The 19,995-nt window shown below is 37.5% G+C and overlaps 2 protein-coding genes across 3 annotated transcripts in view; one reads left to right on the forward strand and one right to left on the reverse strand.

Moving 5' to 3' along the window:
* Nucleotides 1–19,995, forward strand: part of DOCK2 (dedicator of cytokinesis 2) — a 154,243-nt gene that overhangs the window by 55,470 nt on the left and 78,778 nt on the right. Inside the window, exon 27 of the mRNA XM_030283811.4 lies at nucleotides 3,876–3,968. Coding sequence (XP_030139671.4) covers nucleotides 3,876–3,968 — 93 coding nt within the window. The remainder of the gene's footprint in view (nucleotides 1–3,875; nucleotides 3,969–19,995) is intronic.
* INSYN2B (inhibitory synaptic factor family member 2B) overlaps nucleotides 9,008–19,995 on the reverse strand; it is a 29,911-nt gene continuing 18,923 nt past the window's right edge. For both annotated transcript variants that reach the window (XM_012575974.5, XM_072935125.1), the window contains exons 2-4: nucleotides 17,023–19,155; nucleotides 14,255–14,329; nucleotides 9,008–10,843 (exon numbers count right to left, since the gene is read on the reverse strand). In XM_012575974.5, the coding sequence (XP_012431428.5) occupies nucleotides 10,657–10,843; nucleotides 14,255–14,329; nucleotides 17,023–18,395 (1,635 nt within the window). In that variant the 5' untranslated portion in view covers nucleotides 18,396–19,155 and the 3' untranslated portion in view covers nucleotides 9,008–10,656. The remainder of the gene's footprint in view (nucleotides 10,844–14,254; nucleotides 14,330–17,022; nucleotides 19,156–19,995) is intronic.

A 19,995-nucleotide genomic window follows, 5' to 3' on the forward strand; every position in this document is an offset into this window, starting at 1 on the left:
AGGATATTTTGATATTACCAGCTCTGCTCTACTGTTGTGCCTCACATTGTTTAGCGAGTGGGAACACGGGAATCATCAGATCCTTGTGTTCAAATGCTGTTTTCTTCAGCTGCTGCCTCACTGCTGGGTTCTGCAGGTAGCCAGCATGTTGTTTAAATCTCTGTTTTGTGTAGTGTTTGTGTGTTGATTTTTATGACTAGACAGTCACTGTTGGGCATCTCAGTGAGATGCCTAGGCTTGATTTTAAGATTCTTCTCCAGCAAACAACTTTTGGACATAAATGGCATTGTTTTGATTTAATCATGTCTGAAATTAGCTTTGTAGCTTGAGATTGTGCTTCAAGCACCTGTGAAATGCTGTTAAATTTCAGAACTGCAAGTCATTGATGAAGGTCATGGTGAAATAAGTGATTTTTTGTTTCTGTTTTAATTAAAACCACTTCCCTTTTCCCTCTTTACAACACTTTGTTTCATGCAGTCTGGCAGTCCTTCATGAGGTGACTTTGTCTCTAATCTGATATATATGCTATGTTTTAATATTTCCCAAATCAGAACAAATTTTTATTTATAGTGCTTACAAAAAAAAAATGCAATGGTGAATGCCTTCTCTTGGAATCTACAGTGAAATCTTGGATAAGACTATAAGTACAAGAGAGATGAAGAATCTTTTCCTGTTCTGTGCACTGTCAGGAATTGGTAGCAGTTGAATTTTAAGCTGTTTAGCAAACAAGCCTGGAAGCATTTTAGAATTGTAAAGAAATTTTTAAGCATTTCCCTAACTTATGGTGGATCTAAGGCTTTAGCAAAAGAGAATTTCAAAGGAATGTAGTCAAGAATTCTGCATGTTCTTTCAGGGCCAATTACCTTAAGGTCTTCTGCAGAGACTTTTCAGCCAGAACAATGCAGGATTATGAGTTATGGTTTAAAAAGGAAATTATTATTCTTTTATATATGCCTTTATTTGTGTTACAGTTACAAGTTACAGAGCTGGGTGCACCCGAGAGTGAGCACACAGGATCTGGTTGGTGCAGAGCTCGTTTCCTCTGTGGCTGCCCACAAAGGACTGCCATGGTTTAGATTTGTGACCAGAACAGTTGATAATGCAGCAATGACATTTTAGTTTTTGCTGAACAGTGCACAGTGCCAAGGCCTCTCGTGTTTTCTCTGAGCCCCACACCAGGGAGGAGGGCAGAGTTTGGGAGGGCACAGAGCAGGGACAGCTGCAATGAACTGGCAGAAGTGTTTCCCAGTGGCTATCTCAAGTGCAGGTTGTGTAATGTTGTCACTCCCAAGCAGCCATTCAGTGAGTCCCTGTTTGCCAGGGTCCAAATAAATGAACACTCCATCAGAATCTGAAGTGCAGGGTTGATTCTGAAATGACAGAATTGCCTTTTCTGTCCCAATCCTATAGCAATTTAAATAGAAGATGAAAGCTAAATCAAACAATGTCTGCTTTTACCCTGCACAGATATTTTTGAAAGAGAGTGAAATTTTGTTTGGTTTGGATTTTCTATTAACTAACCTGTGTGCCAAGCTGTGCCATCCAGCCCAGGAAGGAACCTGAAGATGTTTGAGTTCAGTGAGAGCACTCCCTCCTGCTGACCTGCCTACAGAGCATGAGCTCTGGTTCTTCCATGCCTTGGCAAATCTCCTCAGCAGGAAAGACAAACATTTTTATCACCGTATTTAATTAAGTGGAATAATACAATTAACGTTTTCCAAGGGAACATTTATATATGATACAGTAGTTAAGTAGTTAAAATAGTTCCTAAAATAATCTTATGCTTAATCAGTGGACTGAAGCCAAATGATGGTGGGTTTTCCCATGTCATCCTTGTGAAAAGAAGTATGATCTGAAAAAGAACATGTTGCACTTGGTTGTTAGACTATCTTCTGGAGCTAGAAGCTGTAAGATAAAAGCTGAAATCTTGTGCATTGACAATGTGTGAAAACAATTTTTGTTAATTTCTCAGTGTCAGTATTGAATGCCTAATTGATGCTTAGATTATCAAGAAGAAAATCTTGGTTTCATAGAGAAACCATTTCATTTCATCTGCTAATGTTTCTCTGAAAATTCAGAGGTCTAGCAGAAAATAACCTTTGTGTGCTTGAGCATATGTAATCGTCTTTCCAGGAGAGGTTTGTTATGTGCTACTTGTGAATTAAGAACAGAGCTCATCTTTAATGATGGAGTCAGGGCTAAATGTTAAAACTCATTATGCAATGTTCTGAACTGTTACTAATTATGGTATAGCACATACTGAAATGTGGAAGTGAACTTACATTATATGAGCCCTCATCTTTTAATTAAAAAAAAAGGGAAACTAATGAACAAATAACATCCCTCTGCTAAGTGCTCCCACATAGTTTATCAGTCTTGGCTGTTGATAATATTTTTTTTAATTATAGTGGTAAACAATGTTATAAAAACAACAAATGTGTCTTCTGTGTGGCCACTCTCAAGTGTAGTCTTGTTACAGACAGTGGATTGTACCAGAGAAAGTGAAATTTTAAAGAACAAACACCAAACACAAATTATTACGTAACTACATCGTTCAATTATAGAGTTTAACAACTTCTGAAATGCTGTGACAGGTGAGGAGACACTTCAGCTTGTGTGTGTCACTGTCAAATGTATGCACAGAGTTTGAGGTGATTTGGGCTGGCCCAGCCCCATCCCCAGCGGGCAGAGCTGTGAGCAGCAGGTGACAGCAGTGACAGCAACGAGCCATGGAGTGCCCAGGGGCACTGAGCGACCACCAAAGGGAGCAGAGGCACACAGGGCACTGCATCAGCGTGAGGGGTAAAAGGCTGGGCTGAAGGACAAGGAGGACAGGTACTTGCAAGCCCTTAGATACTGTATGGTGACACTCTGTGTATCATGGCATCTCAGCTGTGACGTGTGCTGTGACACCAAAGGACACAGAAGGACTAAATGGCAATAGTGGATAAATTGGATAAATCCAGAGGTGAGGAAGGTCCCTGTTTCGGGGTGTGGCCTGATCTGGAGCAATCAGAGTAGGAGAAAGAAAGGGAGAAGATGTTGGCTGGCTCGGAGGGAAAACAGGACCTGAAGCAGTTTCTCCTGGGATTGTACTGGGGCTCAGATACCTAAAATATTATTAAGAGCTCACCATGGCTTCTGTGATTATGGTGCTCTTTCCATGCTATTTCTGACATTAAATAAGGGTCTTCATGTAAGCTAAATATCCTTTTCTACTAGAAATTTGCTTAGGCTTTTTATTTCTTGTTGTATGCTGGTTTCCGAAGTTGTCGAGTGATCAGAGCAAGGTCAGTGAAACTGGTGAACAGAAGGTCATTCCCATTTGCTCAGGGTTTTAGAATAAATAATCAAACCTGCTTCAGCCTACAAGAGCAGTGCTGGGGCCAACTGTGTCCAGCCTGTTCCCTCCCAGAGTAGCTCAGGTAAAGGAAGACAACTTTCTCCTTTGATAATTCTGTATTTGTGACTGCAGCTAAGAACATTCCTGAGCTCCAGCCTGCCCTGAGAGCACAGGCGGGCGTAGGGAGCCGTAAGAGAATTTGCTATAAATTAACTGTACCAGGGTTAAGCTACAGACTGCTCAGTTGGGGGGGGAACAGGAGTCCTTTGAGTGAGAGATGGGAAGTGACTGTTTGAAACAAAAAAAGAATTGTGGAGTAGATTGGGCTGAAATTGGACTGAAATTGGACACAAGTATTCCACTGAAATTGCTGGAACTAAGGAGCAGTGTGAGCAAGAAGAATTAGTGTTACTCTTTCAATAGGGCTGTTATATTGTACAACTTGAGCTGTCAAAATGGAAGTAATTGGTTTCTTCTAACTTTTCAAAAAGATATGATTTTAATATCAAAACTCTGTTTTTTTCATTTGCAGGCTTCAACTTATCACCATATTCAAGAAATAATGGTGCAGTTACTGCACACAGTGAACAGAACTGTTATTACAATGGGACGAGATCCATTAATTGTGAGTAATATTTCAGTGCATATTCAATGCTTTGAAACTCATTTTATAGTTATCCTGGAAAAAAAGCAAATATAGCATTTGTGAATTATTGGAAAAAATATAGCATATTGTGAATATATTTGTGAATATATTATCAATTCCTTGTGAATTATTTTTTTTAATTTAAAGTCTCAAGCTTTACTCTTTTTTTTATTCAGCTGTGACACTGTAATCGCAGTCTTTTGAAGTGCAGTTGTAAGATTTGAACATTCTTTAAGAGAACAAATGATAAATAGAAAGCTAGTTGATATTTGCAAAAAAGAAGAAAGTTTTACAAACCTGCATAAAGGACATAGTTTAAGACATTGAAAAGAGTATTTCCAGAAATCAAATGTGAAATTGTATGAGTAAAACTGAAAAAAAAAATCTGGGCATGTGCTAGAACTAAACACTCACCAGAGATTTTTTTTTTGTGGAGGTTCCATGATTTAAGAATTATATTTGAGGACAGGTTCTGCAATTTATTCAGATTTAAGTATACATCCTCTGGATTTGGACTATTTGTGAGAATGCAAGGAATTCACTGGGAATTTGGAGCTTGCCCTTCAGACTCTTCACTTATGGGAAGGTGGCTTTTAATGGTTTGTCTTTGGAGATTTGTTTTATTCTACAAAATCATAGCATCATTTACTTGATGATTTTCGCCACAAGAGGTACATTTTGTGCCTTTTAAAATGTCCTGTGCTTCCCTGTTTACTTCTATTGGAAAGTAACAGTTTTAGATCATTGCCAGCCAGAGCATGTGTGCCTCCTAATGATTAGGCTCCTAATAATTGAGGAGACTAATTGAGTTCCTCAGAGAGAATATTTGCCAATGGTTGCTTTGAACTCCCTGGTGGTACATCTGCAGGTTTGAGACATCTCTGTAGCTGTTTATCTGAACTCCAGGTTGTTTTTTGTGTGGAACCCTCGGGCACATCCATGGTCACAACAGGAAATGGTTTGGGATGAAGACCAGTGACCCTTACAGCTCTCTAGAGTGTTGGAAAATGTTTTCTGTACAAGGAAAGCATGATATGAGTGCTGTGCATGACCTAACCAGTTTAAGGGAGTACTTCTGGAGACCATAAACAGCACATGAAAAAGCAAAATGAAGCTGTTTTAATCCTGCATAAAAGATCCATTAGGAAACCAGTAGGAAACAAGCTGGTTACAGTAAATTGAAATGGCTTGGAAAATCTGTTTCTTTTTCTTTCCTTCTCCCATCTACTGTAATTTCTTCAGCTGTTTTAACCTAAAAAGAACAAATTCAGTGTGAATTTTGAAATGTGTTTCTCTTGCTTCTAGTTCTGTTCAGGAGCACCTCTGCATATATGTATATTGGGCATTTTAGAGGTTTTTCAAAGTGGTATTCCAGTAAATTGCTACATTTTCTACAGCTGAAACAACACTTCTTAACAGAATAGCCTTTCACATGCAAATAAAATGTTTTTAACGAACAAAAGTCTTTTGTATTTAGAAAGAAATGACAAAAGCTTTTTCTATGCTCTGTGTGCTACTTTAGTTCACCAAGTTAATTTTCAGGTTTGCTTTAACACTTCTGAGAGGGTCATTCTTGCTGTGAAAGCCTGAATACTTGATCTTTTCAAAATGAAGCAGATAGTCAAGAATTATGTCCTGGAGAATGCTTAGATGAGCTCAAGTTGCTGAAATTGTGGTGAATTCTGCAGGGACAGGTGGGACATGTGGAGTTTCTGCAGCTGGACTGTGTAGCTGGGGTTAGACAGGTATAAGAGACATTCCAGATCAGGCTGAATCTATCACTTCCAGGAGGACAGGAGGTTACTCTTTGAATTTTAAACTTGTTACTGTGTTTGTGAACATTGCAAGTGTTTTTATTAATTTCTGCTGTGTCATTTACTGTAACTTGAAAATGCTGTGGAAAGCAATGCAAATACTGATTTATACTGATAAGAACAATAGTTACAATTTACAAGACCTGTAATTCCTTACAAGTTTAAATACCTTGCGCCTGACAGATAACTGGATTTGGTTTACCTGAGGGGTTTTTTTGCTTTCTGACAGGGATAAGCAGGTTAATTTTCCTATTCAGGTGTTCTTCTCACAATCTTCTAGCTTGTTGGCAGAGATCTGGGTTTACAGTTGCCTGGATCTTTTCGTGCTGTGATGCCAGTTGAAGGGAAAGGGAAAGGGAGGGTTCTGCCTTGGGCTTAGCTGGTAAGTGCCTGCTGGGAGCTGTGCTCATGTAATTACTGAGAAAAGTCAGGCTCAGAAAGAAATAATCTCCCCAGGAGAAGGAGGTGGTGGTGGAAAGGTAATTTGGCTCTCTGCAGCTACTGCAGGGAGGACTTAGTTAAATGCCATTCTTGCCTTCACTGTGGTGTTTTAGCAGCTGAAGGCTTTAACAGCTGCTTGGTTGTTTTCACCCTTAAAACCCCACAAAACCTTGACTGTAGTTGTAGAAGTGCTTCTACACTTCCATGAAGAGGGACAAGTTTATTGTCTGAAACTGCTTATTCAAGCTCTACCTTGAATATTTAATGAGATTTAGACTTTTAGATAAAGGTCATTGTCATGCAGTGAAGTCCTCCTACAGGAATTATAGAAGTCAATTCATAAACTATGTAGAACATAGAAATATTGTTTTCAGTCTTAGCCTGGTTAGGTAAATAGAAATATCATAAATCCACTATATGCACCTTAAAGGTTTGCTTTAGTACTTCCACATTTGACTTTGCTCACATATCTCTTTAACATGATGAAATAAATGTAGCTATGCTATGCAGAGATGTTTTTAGACAGTATTTATATATAATATTGTACAAATAAAACTTTGCCCAGAAGGAATCTGTGGGCTCTGTTAAGAAGAGCTACTCCAGAGCAGACAATGACCACAGAAACGATTTGCAGAGCTGCCATGGTTGGAGAATTTGATCAAAAAATACTCATGGTCTAGCTAAAAACTACAGCTTTTTTGTTTGGTATTCAAATCGACATCCTTGCTCTACCTGGAAATGCTGCAAAATGCATTTTTGATGTGTGGTTGTTTAGTATTAATTGATTCCTGAAACCTAATAAAAATATCTCATTTTATTTGAAAAGATAACACCACATTTAAAGAGCCTAGAAATAAACAAAATATACATTAGGGTTCAAGTGCCATTAGGAATTTGTTGTGTGTCTATGCTGGCAGGATTCTTATAGTGCACAGAACCAAGAGAAGCCCTACAAGAACTGCTGTTACAGGAGAAAAATCAGTATTTTATTGATACATTTTTAATTTTTAAAGAAAGTTAGTTTGACTTAATAAAACAACAATTTCAAATACAGTAATTTTGGAATACTCTGCATTCTGTGCAATGTTTTATATATAGCATATATAATTTAAATATGTATTTCTCAGAAGCCCACAATATTTTTGTCATCAAGTGCTGTCAAGTAGGTGTAGCTTGGGATTTTTGGTGGAGTTGTTTGACAACTTATGGGGGATTTCTGGATTCTCTTTCACTTTTATTTAAGAATATGTTTGTATTTCTAACATTTCTTTCCTGCTCTGGGAGCTGTTTTTAGAGATTATATTGTAATTTTGTAAACCAGAGAAGTCTTTGTAGCCAGTACTTTTATCTTCCAACAGTCTACCAATTTCTACTGCTCTTCCAATCCTCACGCTATAAATTCTGTAGTGTGTATCTGGTACTTTTTTTATTTCCTATAGGAATTAATAATTTTTTAATAAAATATTTTTAAAATATTAATTGATAAAAAAACCCAAAGCTTTCATATCAAATGTTCATATAGCAAAGATTCTCCAGTTAAATGATTCTGCGTGACTGAGGCTTGGCTGGCCTGGAAACCTCTGGAGTTTCCCTGCTGCTCTGGGGGCACAGGTCACAAGCAGAATTTCACATCCACACCTGCACAATCCACACTTTACTGACTGAGAGAGAAATCAAAAACCACCAACTCAGGAATCTGGAAAACAGAAGCTGATTGTGATTGGGAGGTTAAGGATTAAAAATTGGTTATGGTTCTGAGTGCCATCAAGGTCAGATGTTAAAATATGCAACTTGTAAGCACTTAAATCAGTGTATTCCAGTTTTAGCACTTAAATCAGTGTATTCCAATTTAGCACTTAAATCAGTGTACTCCAGATTTAGCACTTAAATCAGTGTATTTCAGATTTTTATGAATATTGATGTTTCTTCAGGTTCTAAGAAAGACTCAGCCTTACTTGTAACCACCTTTGTTTGGACTTTCTTAAACTAAAAAGAGTATTTCTGTTTTGCATAGTTCTCCTGACCCTAGGAATCGATTGGTACAATGTGGTGAACCAAAGGCGTGTGGTTTGTTTAAATTAAATGATCTGGATCCTTTGAAAAAAAATTGGAAGCATCATATGCATTATGTAGGCAAACCCAAAATCAGATAGCTTAAAATGAGCACTTTTTGTGCTTGTCAACAAAAAGAAAGGCAAAAGGTTTGCTTTTGTATCATAAATTATTAAAAATGTGTTCAATACAGAAAAAAAAACTTGCTGCTTTTACTTGTGTTAAAGCTCTTGGTGTTGCTTATTATTATACTTTACTACAGGGGATATTGGTCTTAAAGCATTATTTTAATGCACAAGAATAATTTATACACTAATAAACCCTTCACTGGATCAATTATAAATACTAAAGCAAAAAAGGAATGCTCTTGGCATAGCAGCACAAGTAGTGCATGTACTTGATTGTAATATAGTGATGTGTTCTGATGGAGTCATTTAATTCTTACCTTTTTTATAACCACAACCTATCATTGAAGAGCTTTTCTGTCTCACTAAAGGCATCTAAAGACATTAGTAAAAAAAATTCCTTCTGAAAAGCCTCTAAAATAACAACAGTTTTGTTCCTGTCATTTCTGTACTAACTGAAATTAACATGGAAATGGTTTTTAAGTGTCAGTCCTTTCGAATTTTGATCAATTAAGCCATGGCATATTGCAAATTTTCTTCTTAAAAATTTGCTTTATAAAGAAATGAGTTCCTTCAGACAAAATCCTTCTGTGCAAAATTGTTTTTAATGTATTTTCAAATGTGTAATTAACCCTAAGTATTCAAGGAACACAAAGGTGTACAAAAAGTGTACAGACATTTAAAACTAACATTGCACAATTAATACAGGATTACTTAGAAAAATAAGATGCAGGGATTAATCTATGGAATACCCTGAACCAGGGCCACTTCTAAGAAAAGATCTGCAGTACATTCCACTCAACTTGCTTTGGAAAACCTTTTCTCCCCTGCCCCCCATATGAAAGGTGACCATGTTTTCATGAGTAAAATAATAGGATCACCAATCATAAATTGGGTTCCATTGGCACACTCTGTGCTAATGGTACCTCGAGTATTTTTGGAGGAAAGAAGTAGCTGCATTGACATTTGATAAAATCTTTTCAGCATATATATATATTTCTTTTGTGCAATACAGAACAGTTCACTAAATATTATTTTTATGTTCAATTTTTTATCATATATTAATTTACATCTTAAGGCAAAAAAAAAATCTTGGGATATTTTGGTACAGCAATACAGATCTTAAATGGATAGACTGGGCAAATGATTCAGTAAGACAGTATCCAAAATATTAATTCTTCTTTCTCCAGCAATTGTGTGATGACATCTGAGGGATTGTGTCCAGTTTTAGGCTTCCAGGTGTATGAAAGACAACTCACACCACCAGGATGGCTGTGGCTGCAGCATGGGAGATGAGAGGCAATGAAAATTGGATTTGTTCAGTCTTTTAGAAGTGAAGACTCAGGAGAGAGGCCTCATTATCCATGTAGCTCTTCTTGCAGGAGTACTTGGACACAGGAAGATGTAATGGGCACAATCAGGATGCAGGAAATTCAGATTAGGTGTTAGGGAAGCCTGGAACAGCCTTCCAGGAGCTGGGGATTCTTGTCTTTGGAGATACTCACAACTCAAATTCACTGACCTGGACCTTGTTTGAGCAGGGGTTTAAGACAAGAGTTACTGTGACATTCTCTGGTTTTACAGCTCCCCAGTTCTTTTCAGGGAAATCCATTAAATGGCTTCTAAATGCTGGGATTTTATAACAAACAAAGAAAACAATAGAGTTAAAACTTAACCTGAAATTCTTTTGTTTGTTGCTCAATATGAGATGACAGCAACAAAAATATTTCAGTGGGGAAGTGCAATAATTATAATTGTCTCCTTTGAGGAGAGATTTGTTTGAACAATTTAGGTTTCCCTGAATTTGTTCTTGATAATGTGGTTTGTTCAAGGCTTGATGAAGTTTTTTCCTTTTAGTCAATGTTGCTTATAAATGGGAAATAAAGGCTGTGTGACATGCCTAGCTTTGTCTACAATTGCTTTTTAAAGTAGAGATTTGAAACTTGTTATTTTTGGAGAGTTGAAAAAAAGGTCTTTACAAAGCATATGAAAGTGTCCTTGGAAAAAAACCGAGAACTTCCTTTTGAAAGAAACCATTTCTTTTCTTGAAAATAGTATCTTCATGCACCTTTGTTCAGTGAGCTAATAAATTAAATTCAATTATTTTGATTTTTCAGATACTCTAATTAAACATTCTTAACCTTTGTGATTTCATAATAGCACATTTTCAGGTGTGTGCTCTCAAGCTCTTTCTGTTTTAGCGTCTTTTGAAATGTAAAAGGATGCATGAGGAAGTCAAATCCACCAGAAGCATTTTCTTTTCACCTTTTTTGTCTTTCTCCTTAACTCCTTTTTCTCGGGAGCTGGAGGATCAGGAGGTGGCTTCTGAGGTGAAGCTGAAGCTGGATTTTGTTCTGCATTGTCCAGTGTTTTCAAAATCTGATGAAATCTTCCTTCTTGTTGCCTGAAGTCATATTCTACACTATGGAAAAAAAATTGAGAGACCTATGCTAGTAAGTGAGAAATTCCCCCTTTAAAGAATATGTCAAAGGCTGCTTCCCTCATCAGAATAACTTGGTATTATTCAATGATACAGCCTGGGGTCAACACAAGGGGCTAAGGGGTTGCTCCTTTGAAAATAAGTTCACTTTTTTTTTTTTTTTTTTTTTTTGAGTGGAAAATTTTACTTTTAAGTGAGTTAAGAACTCCAGCAGTGTGCCCAAAGCAATGAGACAAAAATTAAAATGTACCAGGATGACCTTTCAATACATTTTATTCAAAGGTCAGATTTTGATCCCATAATCTAACAGTCATGTGCTTGCAATTAAAAACTCTCACATGCTTAACTTTATTAAATGTGAGTGTCGCTCACTAGGACACAGACTAGGAACAAAAATATATTAAATTAAACAGTATGTAAGTTTTTGAGATAAATGGTGTTAGTTAAGAGGAAAGTAGAACTCATTTCCTCAATTGAAAGCCCTAATTATTATTGATGTCAAACAAGAGTCGAGATGTTAATTAGATAAGAGCAGATGAGTGCACAGAAATAAATGTGAGGTTCAAAAGAGTCAGTGTGGACAGGGTTTAAGCAGTTTTATGTGTGTTTTCCTTATTTCTGTGTCTGCTGTGAAAGTTTTAGGGCAGAGTGGAAAGGTTGTATTTGCCATGATGGGAGGAAAACAGAATCATTTAAAAGGTTTGGGATGTCACTTCAAGGCCCTGAAGCTGATTTTGGCACTGATCAGAAGAAATCTGTAAAGTTAGTAAATGTGCAAATGTCTTTAAAAACTTCTAGTTGTATAGTTATATAAAATCCATAGTCATTAAATAGTGTGTTGAAATTAGCTTGAAGATTGTTTCCTTTAATTCATGTGTCTTGAGATTTTACATTAAATAATATAACTCAATGGGTAATAAGAAACCAGGAGGATAATTTTTATTTAGAAAAGAGTAGAAGGGTCTCTTGAACAAGAAGCAAGGCATAATAAATATTAAAAAAGGAAGAAATAAGTGAAATAAAAGCAGTGACTCTTGCATTTCATCAGCTTATTACTAAAACTGCAACTTGATAGCTTTCAATATTCACAGACCAAGGGTGCTGGAGAATGAAATGTTGGGTTTACAGAATACATCAGAGTAGCATCTGTTCAGTTACTTTTCTCTACCCTTCTTCAGAGTTTTTAATTTAATGTTGGAGATATAATCTCCAGAGCAAGAGGTTAATTCAGTCTTCACTCAAGTCTGCCCATGATAACTGGTTTTGGTTGCTACTTGCATTTGTTTATTACAATACAAACATTTCTATTACATGACCTGGGTGGAAAATCCCAAGCCTGGAATCCCTGCTGGGTAGTTAATAAAGCCAAATTTACAGTCACTGTTAGGCTGAAAAGCTCTTCATGACTTTAGTGATCAGTGTAACCCACAGGGGGATTTCTGTGAGATTAATGCATTGTTCGACTTGGGGACTGTGTGTGATAAAGATCGTTCGGTGACAGCAACGCAGCACTCTGCATGCAGCAGTGAGGAGTGAGGCTCTTTTAGAGCAGGAAAACTGAGAGCAGGATAAAACACTTTATTTTAATCACTGCTGTGACGCTGTCTTAGGGGAAAATACTTGCATGGACATTTCAGGCCACATAAAAGACAGGAATTGAATGTGTTTGTCTGCAGCAAACACTGACAAACAATTGCTGCTTTCAGAGTATTTTCTAATGAACTTCAAATATTAGTCACACAGAATGCTTTTTTCATAACCACATCCTATGGAACACCTCTGTAAATTAAAAACTATTGTTTCCTTACTGTTTCCTCTTTGTCTCTTAAAAGTAGAAACTTTTTAGAGCACCTGTGTCCTGTACATGTTCTATTAATCATTGCAGTGTCAGCCTCCAGGCACCATTATTGTTACAAACTACCTGGTAAATCAAAAAGGCCTCTGAGTTTTTTCTTACTTCCTCTGTTCTTTCCTTTGAATGATGGTGCTTGTTGTTCAAGATCTATCCTACACTGAAACCATGTAAACTTTTAAAAAAGGTCCTTTTCTAAAGAGTGAAGGCATCCTACTGTGAACAAGGGTGTATATAAATTCTAGGGAGTGACCTGTTTATGTCTATGCCCATAAAACACACAGAGATTGTTTGTTCAGAGACCATGATCAAATAAAGGAAATATATTTTTAATTTTTCTTTTTTCTTTTTTTTTTATGGGTATAGTGTGTGCTCTTGGATAAGTCATGTAACTTCCCAGGGTATCCAGGGGGCTGTGAAGAAGACCTACAACTTTGTCTCAGAGGAGTTGTGGTGTTTAATTTGTGACATGTTAATTACTTCAAAATTTCATTACCAGAGGTTTAGGACATCAGTATGGGACTGAGTTGCATGTTGAACAATAGGTTCCAGTGCTGTGTCTAGTTTATTAAGCTCTTTACTAAATTTGGTTCATGCAGAATGTGCAGTGTGAAAAACTCTTCCATGTGAGTATTTTCTATTAATTATTTCCATTAAAAAATTAAAGTTATAGTGATTACAAACTATGGAAGATAATGGTTTGCCATGTTCTTTGAAATGAAGGAAAAGGTTTCAGCCTCAAAGAAAAATTCTCTTACCCTTTATTTTTGTAAATGTAATCAAGTAACCCAAAGTGTAGGGTTTCTGCCTCGTAACTGAGCTTGCAGAGATTCGATATCGTTATAAATTCCCTTGCTGAGTGGAAAAGGTACTTGTGCAGCACAAGCAAGACTTTGTACCTGCTGGCTTTGGGGTTGATGTCTGGACAGCTGAAGGCTCTTAGAGTGTACAGACACAGCATTTGAAATGTGCAGCTCCCAGAACACGGCTCTGAAAAGCTTTCTGGCCATAAGAGTTTAGATAACCTGCACTTTAAATCTGAAGTATCCTACACTCAAATTGCACTGTCTGAAATTAATAACTACTGAGGTGAAAATGTGGGAATATTGGTCTTATTTTGAAGGTTAACATGAACTGTAGCTGTAGCCCACTAGCATTCAGAAAACTGAGAGTTTATCTTTTCCAAGACCTAAAATTATTACAGAAACCCTAGCTTTAAAAATGTACTACACAGAGGAATTTCATCATCAGAAATGGCATCACAGATTTTCAAAGCATGCCGGTAATAAACACTGTGAAACTTTAGAGGGAAGTTTCTGTTTGAATTCTCCCAAGTCCAGTCCCCCTTTCCTTTCAGCTACCCCCACTGTGAATTATTTTCTGCTTGGGAAACATAACAAGCACCTCATACAAACCACTTAGTCTTTTCTTAAAAACTGGGTTAGTCACAGTTGAGACATTTTATAGGTGTGAGCAAAGCACTGCTTTGTGCAGCTGGGGGGTGTCCAGGCAGGACAGAAGTGTCAGGGGGAGCAGGGTACCTGTAGATGATGCACGCCGTGTTCTGGCACGTGCTGCAGTTGTTGAGGTCCTGCCCAGTGTGGTAGAAGTTACGCCTGGAACAGACAGCAGTTCATGAGATGTGGAGTTACTGGCACAATAACAGAGCTCTCAGTCTTTTATTTATATATAAAAAAAAGAAGCCATTATTTTTTATGTAAAAAAAAAAAAGCCATTCTGTTCACCACTTCTGTTAGCCCTACTGAAAATTCTAGTAATCAAATTCTAAGCTGGAATGTTTCTTTGGAAACACACAAACCCTGTGAGCCTTGTCTTGACCTTTCCCACCTCATGCTGTTAAGAGTTCTGGTTGTTGGTTCTGGTATGAATACTTGTTATGAAAACACTTAAACATGAGACTGCTTCTAACAAACACACTTTCAAGTATTTGAAAATCCATGCAATTTGCTGAATCAATCTGATCTCTGTCCTTATGCTTTCCAGTCTTCCCTTTTCATGTTTCCTTATTTGAATATAACCAAGTCAGATTTTTACTGCTGATAAGTTACAAATTTGTAGTGTTGAGAAAAAAAGAAAAGTCAGTTTTCATGCTTAATACCAACTAGAGCTGAAATACTTTTATGATGGAGAGCCCTTCATTAGAAACAGGTTGAGATTGGTGGCTCATTATGTCTGAAGAAAGTATAATACTTATATTTAACAAGTTTTATTTGAATTAGGGGAGATCAGTTGGTACCAAAATAATTTTCTGATTGTTTTGGGAGAAATGGGAGTTCTTCATGGGCATTGTTGTGCTATCAATAAAAGTGCTTGGAACATTCAGTGTTAGTGAGAGATGAATCTGCTAAGGTGGATTGAAGCTTCTCATTGAATCTCAGAGTGACTCTTCAAGATATTTGACTATTTTTTTCTTTTCTACCATGTGGTACCTGAACAGAAATGGATTATAAATATTGCTGGATAATCTGACTGTGCTTGACTGCAAATTAGTCTTTGCTGTGGGCAGATTCACAAACATAATTGAAATTTAGGTTCTCCTCTAGAGAACTGCATGCCATGGGAGAAGAAGTGGGTGTTTTTTCTGTCCCATTCTATGGAAGCACAGTCAGGTGGTGTCTGCATGAAGATTACAACAGAGAAATGACTGCTTAGGCTTGAGACATACTTGGATCCCTGCCTCCTATCTTGCCTCTTACCTGAATTTTTGGGGCTTGGAGTGTTGTAATGGTTTTTTTCCATTTTTGCTGTTAGTCTGTCTATGTGGATTTTGTCTCTTGCGTTTAGGCTGTTACAAAACTGGTGCCAGAAATCCATATGGAACAAGCCTCTGAGAGAGGGTACATAACACTGAGGCAGGAGCTGAATTGTATGGGGAAAATCTTAGATGGAACAAGAATTTTTTTGGGCACAGTGGAAGCTAATGAAAGTATTTTCATGCTAACAGCCAGGTGTTTTCATTAATAACCAGTTAATGTTTCCAGATAAAAAAGGTAATAAGTATGGAGTAAAATCACATGGTAACCAGATTTATATTATTTTAAATTTTTAAATGAGTGTAAATTCTTATTTGAATTGTGAAAGTTATTCAACAGAATTACAAGTTAACTTCAATTCCAAGCTAAAATACTTGGAAAAAGAAAAAAATTCTTCAAAATAGATTATTTTTTTCTTTTTTTTTGTCCCATCAGAAGTTGTAAGAAGATTGGAGTATATAAAGTTGTGGCCTTGGTTAGCTCCATCCTGAGAGTTCTGCCCACATGGGACCAAGTGCAAAGCCCACAGCAGTGTCATGCTCTGGGCTCTTTCTGCAGCTGCACCTACACAAAACCCTCAGTGCAGCCTCCTTGTCAGGTGTTTGCAAAGTTTGTGGAAATGTGGAATATTACCTGATTTGGTCATTATTGTAATCAGTAAATACAGCTGATATACATGATCTAATTTTAAAACTAAGAGTGCAGTTTTGCATGCATAAGTGGTTTATCTACATGCATGAGATGCCTGTGCTAAAGATTAAATTTATGGTAGCATAGTCTCTTCAGTAACTTTTTTCTTTAAATAATGAAATGGAACCATTATTCCCTTGCTTTGTTTCTGAATTTTTCAAATATAAGTGGTTTGAAGGATATACTACTTTACAATAAAACAGACTTTAAAGTGTGTCCTAGATGCAATTACTGTAAGAGATGCTGTTGATAGCTTGGAAAGCTCTATTAGGGTATTCTGAAACCAGTTTTGAGCATAAAAATATTTAAAATTCCATTTTAACTTTGTCCAATCTTTAGACGTTATTTCATTTATGGTATTATTATTATTTATAATGCATAATAATGCATGAATACTGCTTGTAGCCTTGGCACAGTCGCCATAGTGACAATAAATACTGGGTTTTTTACATTTTTATGGGGGTGAGAAGGGAGCCACTCTGAAACCCGGGAGTCTGAAGTGAGCTCTTACTGCCTTCACATGCTCTGTGTTTAGTTCTCAGTCTGGCACTCAGTGTGTGTCTGACCTTGCCATGCTTTGAACACCCTAAATCTAAATTAAAAAGGGAGTTGTTAAGCTGGGTCTTGCACTGGATTTTGTAAAGGCAATATCAGCTACAGCCAAGCTATAAAAGGACTTACTTCTCTGCTGAGGCCCAAACATCACAAAAAGGGTGTAAGATACATTTTTGCAGACTCATCTTTAAATATCAGAAGAGCTGTGTTTTTCAGTAGCAAAGGTTAAAAGAATGCTAATATCTACTTTACACTTCTGATTAATTACTGATATTAAAAATGAACCATACCCTTCACTGAGGGCTCTGGATTTTTCCAGGTCTTGGATTACATTCAAAAGGACTTTAATCTTCTCCTGGTTGGACTGCAAGGATTCCTCTACAGACTGCAGCCTGCCTTGTAGAGCACAGAGTTCTCCATGTGCCAAGTGAATTTGATTAATTTCATTAATCTCTTTGTTGCTTTGCGGATTTATTTCATTCCTTGGCGGATAAGACTTTATGTGAAATCCTTCTAAACAGCTGTTACACTGGGAAACATCTGAGTGGGTGGAACTTTTCTGGATTTCAGAATTACATGACAGACATGGTTTGGATGCGTCGCTGCTGGGCAGTGACAGCGGTGGGCAATCGTCACTTGGTAGTGTCACACAGCTGGAACCTGGCCTGTGCTCTCCTGCCTGGTGACACTCTCTGAGGAAACGAGGTGAGCTGTGATTTGATGAAGGTGACAGTGGAGTGCTTTCCTTACTGCTGGCATCTTTGCTGGCTGCAGGCGGCTCAGAATCGCTTTTCTGCACTTCAGGAGCAGCAGAGTGGGGGTTACAGTCACTGCAGTTCACAGAATTGCTCAGGCAAGGCTCTGCTCTGTCAGAATCAGATGACAGTGTGCTGTTTTCATGACTTTCGTTGCTGTTGATGGCAGTAGAAGAATGCAGTGAATTACTTGAAGCTGTGGTTGTGTCTGGTGCATCCAGGGGAACGTTCCTGTCCTGTGGGAAACTCACATGAATGTATTCAGGCACCTGTGTAGACGCAGTTGTCTTGTCTGACACTGAGAAATCACCCGAGTACCTCGGTCCATTGCTTTGTGCTTTTGATGACCTCTGACCCAAGCCCACCTCACTATTCCTGCATCCATCCTCCAAATCATGACTTATCCTCAGGTAGCAGAGCTCAGGGGACAGCATGTCTGGTTCACAAAGGGTGCCATTTACCTGGATAGAGTTTGCAGGCTCTGCTGGCATTTCTGTCAGTGATTTGCTTACTGTCAGCTTTTTCCTTTTAAAAACAGGGAAGTGTTTCCTGAGGCTGGGAGAAGTTTGTATGGCAATATTCCGAAGCCCCTTTTGAGCCCTTGGAAAAGTTGGAGACTGAGTTAGCAAAAGGTTGTGATCCCTAAATATTTCAGTTTTTCCAGTAGTGAGTGCTGTGTCTCGGGCAGGATTGGCCTCCAGCTCTGCCTTGGTGCTGACACCATCCTCCTTGAAGCGAACCTGCTGGGATTTGGTCCTGCGGTGCTGGGGGTGCCTCATGAAATCTGCTGAGTCCAGACTGTTCCTTTTCAGTAGCACTGGTCGCATTTTCATGTTTTGCTGGGCCATTGCATCACAGCTTAAAGTCTGTAAGTAACGTGTTTCCTTGCGACCCATTTCATTTGACATTTGACCAGTATGTTAATATTGTTTCTAAGATACAAATTAACACCTTACTCTTGGAGCTTATCATTCTTCTCCTTGTTATTATGTATATTTTCAACTGGCATGTTCTCTTTAGGGATCCTCTTTCAAATTTAATTGCTGATTAGACCAAAATTAAGATAAATTAAATATAAAATTTAAGGAAATATTTCTTGTAGCTCAGGAATGCAGAAATACTTTTACCTGCAGCTAACATGATCTTTGTATTACAAAATTGCAACAGGCTGTTTCAGGTAACTAAATTAAAGGTAAGGTTGAGTCTATGGCTTTCCTGGAGGCTCTCATTTGACAGCAGCTCTCCATTAGGGATCCAGCTTTCTTCTCCTGCTGGACCAGTCACATGTGTTGTATTTGCATGTTGTCTAAACAAGCATAATAACTTCTGGGGGCATTTTCATTTCTGATGTGTAGCTGTACTGATGGAATATATCCATTAATACCAAACTGAATTGTTTTCTTTAGAGATAGCTTTTCGTCCTCATCCATCTTTTTAATGTCCAGTTGAAACTAATCTTCCCAAAGAGGTATGGAAAATGTCACCACTTATGACCAGGGCAGAATACAGCATCCAGTGGGACTCAGTGAGAGGTTATTGATGTGTAGCTGTTACTGCCATTCTTGCAAACACAAGGCAGGTCGTGTCTGAGGGGTTGCCTCACTTCAGTCAACAGAACAGAGGTCCAGGCTGAATAACCAGAAAAGGCAAAATAGCAGAAAGCGTTTCCTGAAAATAAAAAGACAAGAGTTGTAGCTGAGCAAAGTGGCAAACTGTGATTTCCTGCTGCTGTCTCCTAGGCACTTTCCATCATCACTGCTTCTGTAACTTTGGCAATGAGATACTTGTACAGAAACTAAAAAATGTTTTAGAATTTTCAAGTAGCTTAAGCTTTTTTTCATATGAAACACAATGCTCAAAAACTGGATATATATATTTACATAGAACAGATACATAAGCCTGAATCTGGTCCCAAATGCAGACCTTTGAGAATGGCCACTAAATCCTGTTATGGATGAAATATCTAAAACTGAACAATACAAATGTGAGCACTTAATTTGCAGGAAAGTTGAGGTTTGAAAAAGTAAATTTGTTTTTTTATTTTTAAAGTCAGTCATTTTCAAGTGTTCAGATTTGAGTATAAGATTGCAGCTAAATTCCCAGTACAGTGGTAATTTACTATTAATCCTGTTCCCTGTTAATTCACTGGCCATTTCATTAGCTTTACTACTTTCATGAGCTCAGAATCTTTTATTTAAGATTTGCACAGATTTTAACATATTTAATTTACAAGAATTGAGGAGATTGGTGCAGTGGGAAAGATCTTGTTACAGAATATAGCAAACTGTTATGCAGCATCATGTAACACTTAGGCACTGTAATATAATTTAAGCAAAGTAATGATGTGATATTACTCTATTATAAAGGTTTAGAAGAAAATGAGTGTTGGATTATTTCACTGCAGACAGAAAATGTCACATAATATATTGATAAAATAAATATGTGCATTAATATCAAATTTTACTTTTGTGATATTCATGAAGTCATGGGAATCTCTGTGCTGATTGT

This window comes from Taeniopygia guttata, chromosome 13 (genome assembly GCF_048771995.1).
Source record: "Taeniopygia guttata chromosome 13, bTaeGut7.mat, whole genome shotgun sequence".
In the NCBI taxonomy this organism is placed as follows: Eukaryota; Metazoa; Chordata; class Aves; order Passeriformes; family Estrildidae; genus Taeniopygia; species Taeniopygia guttata.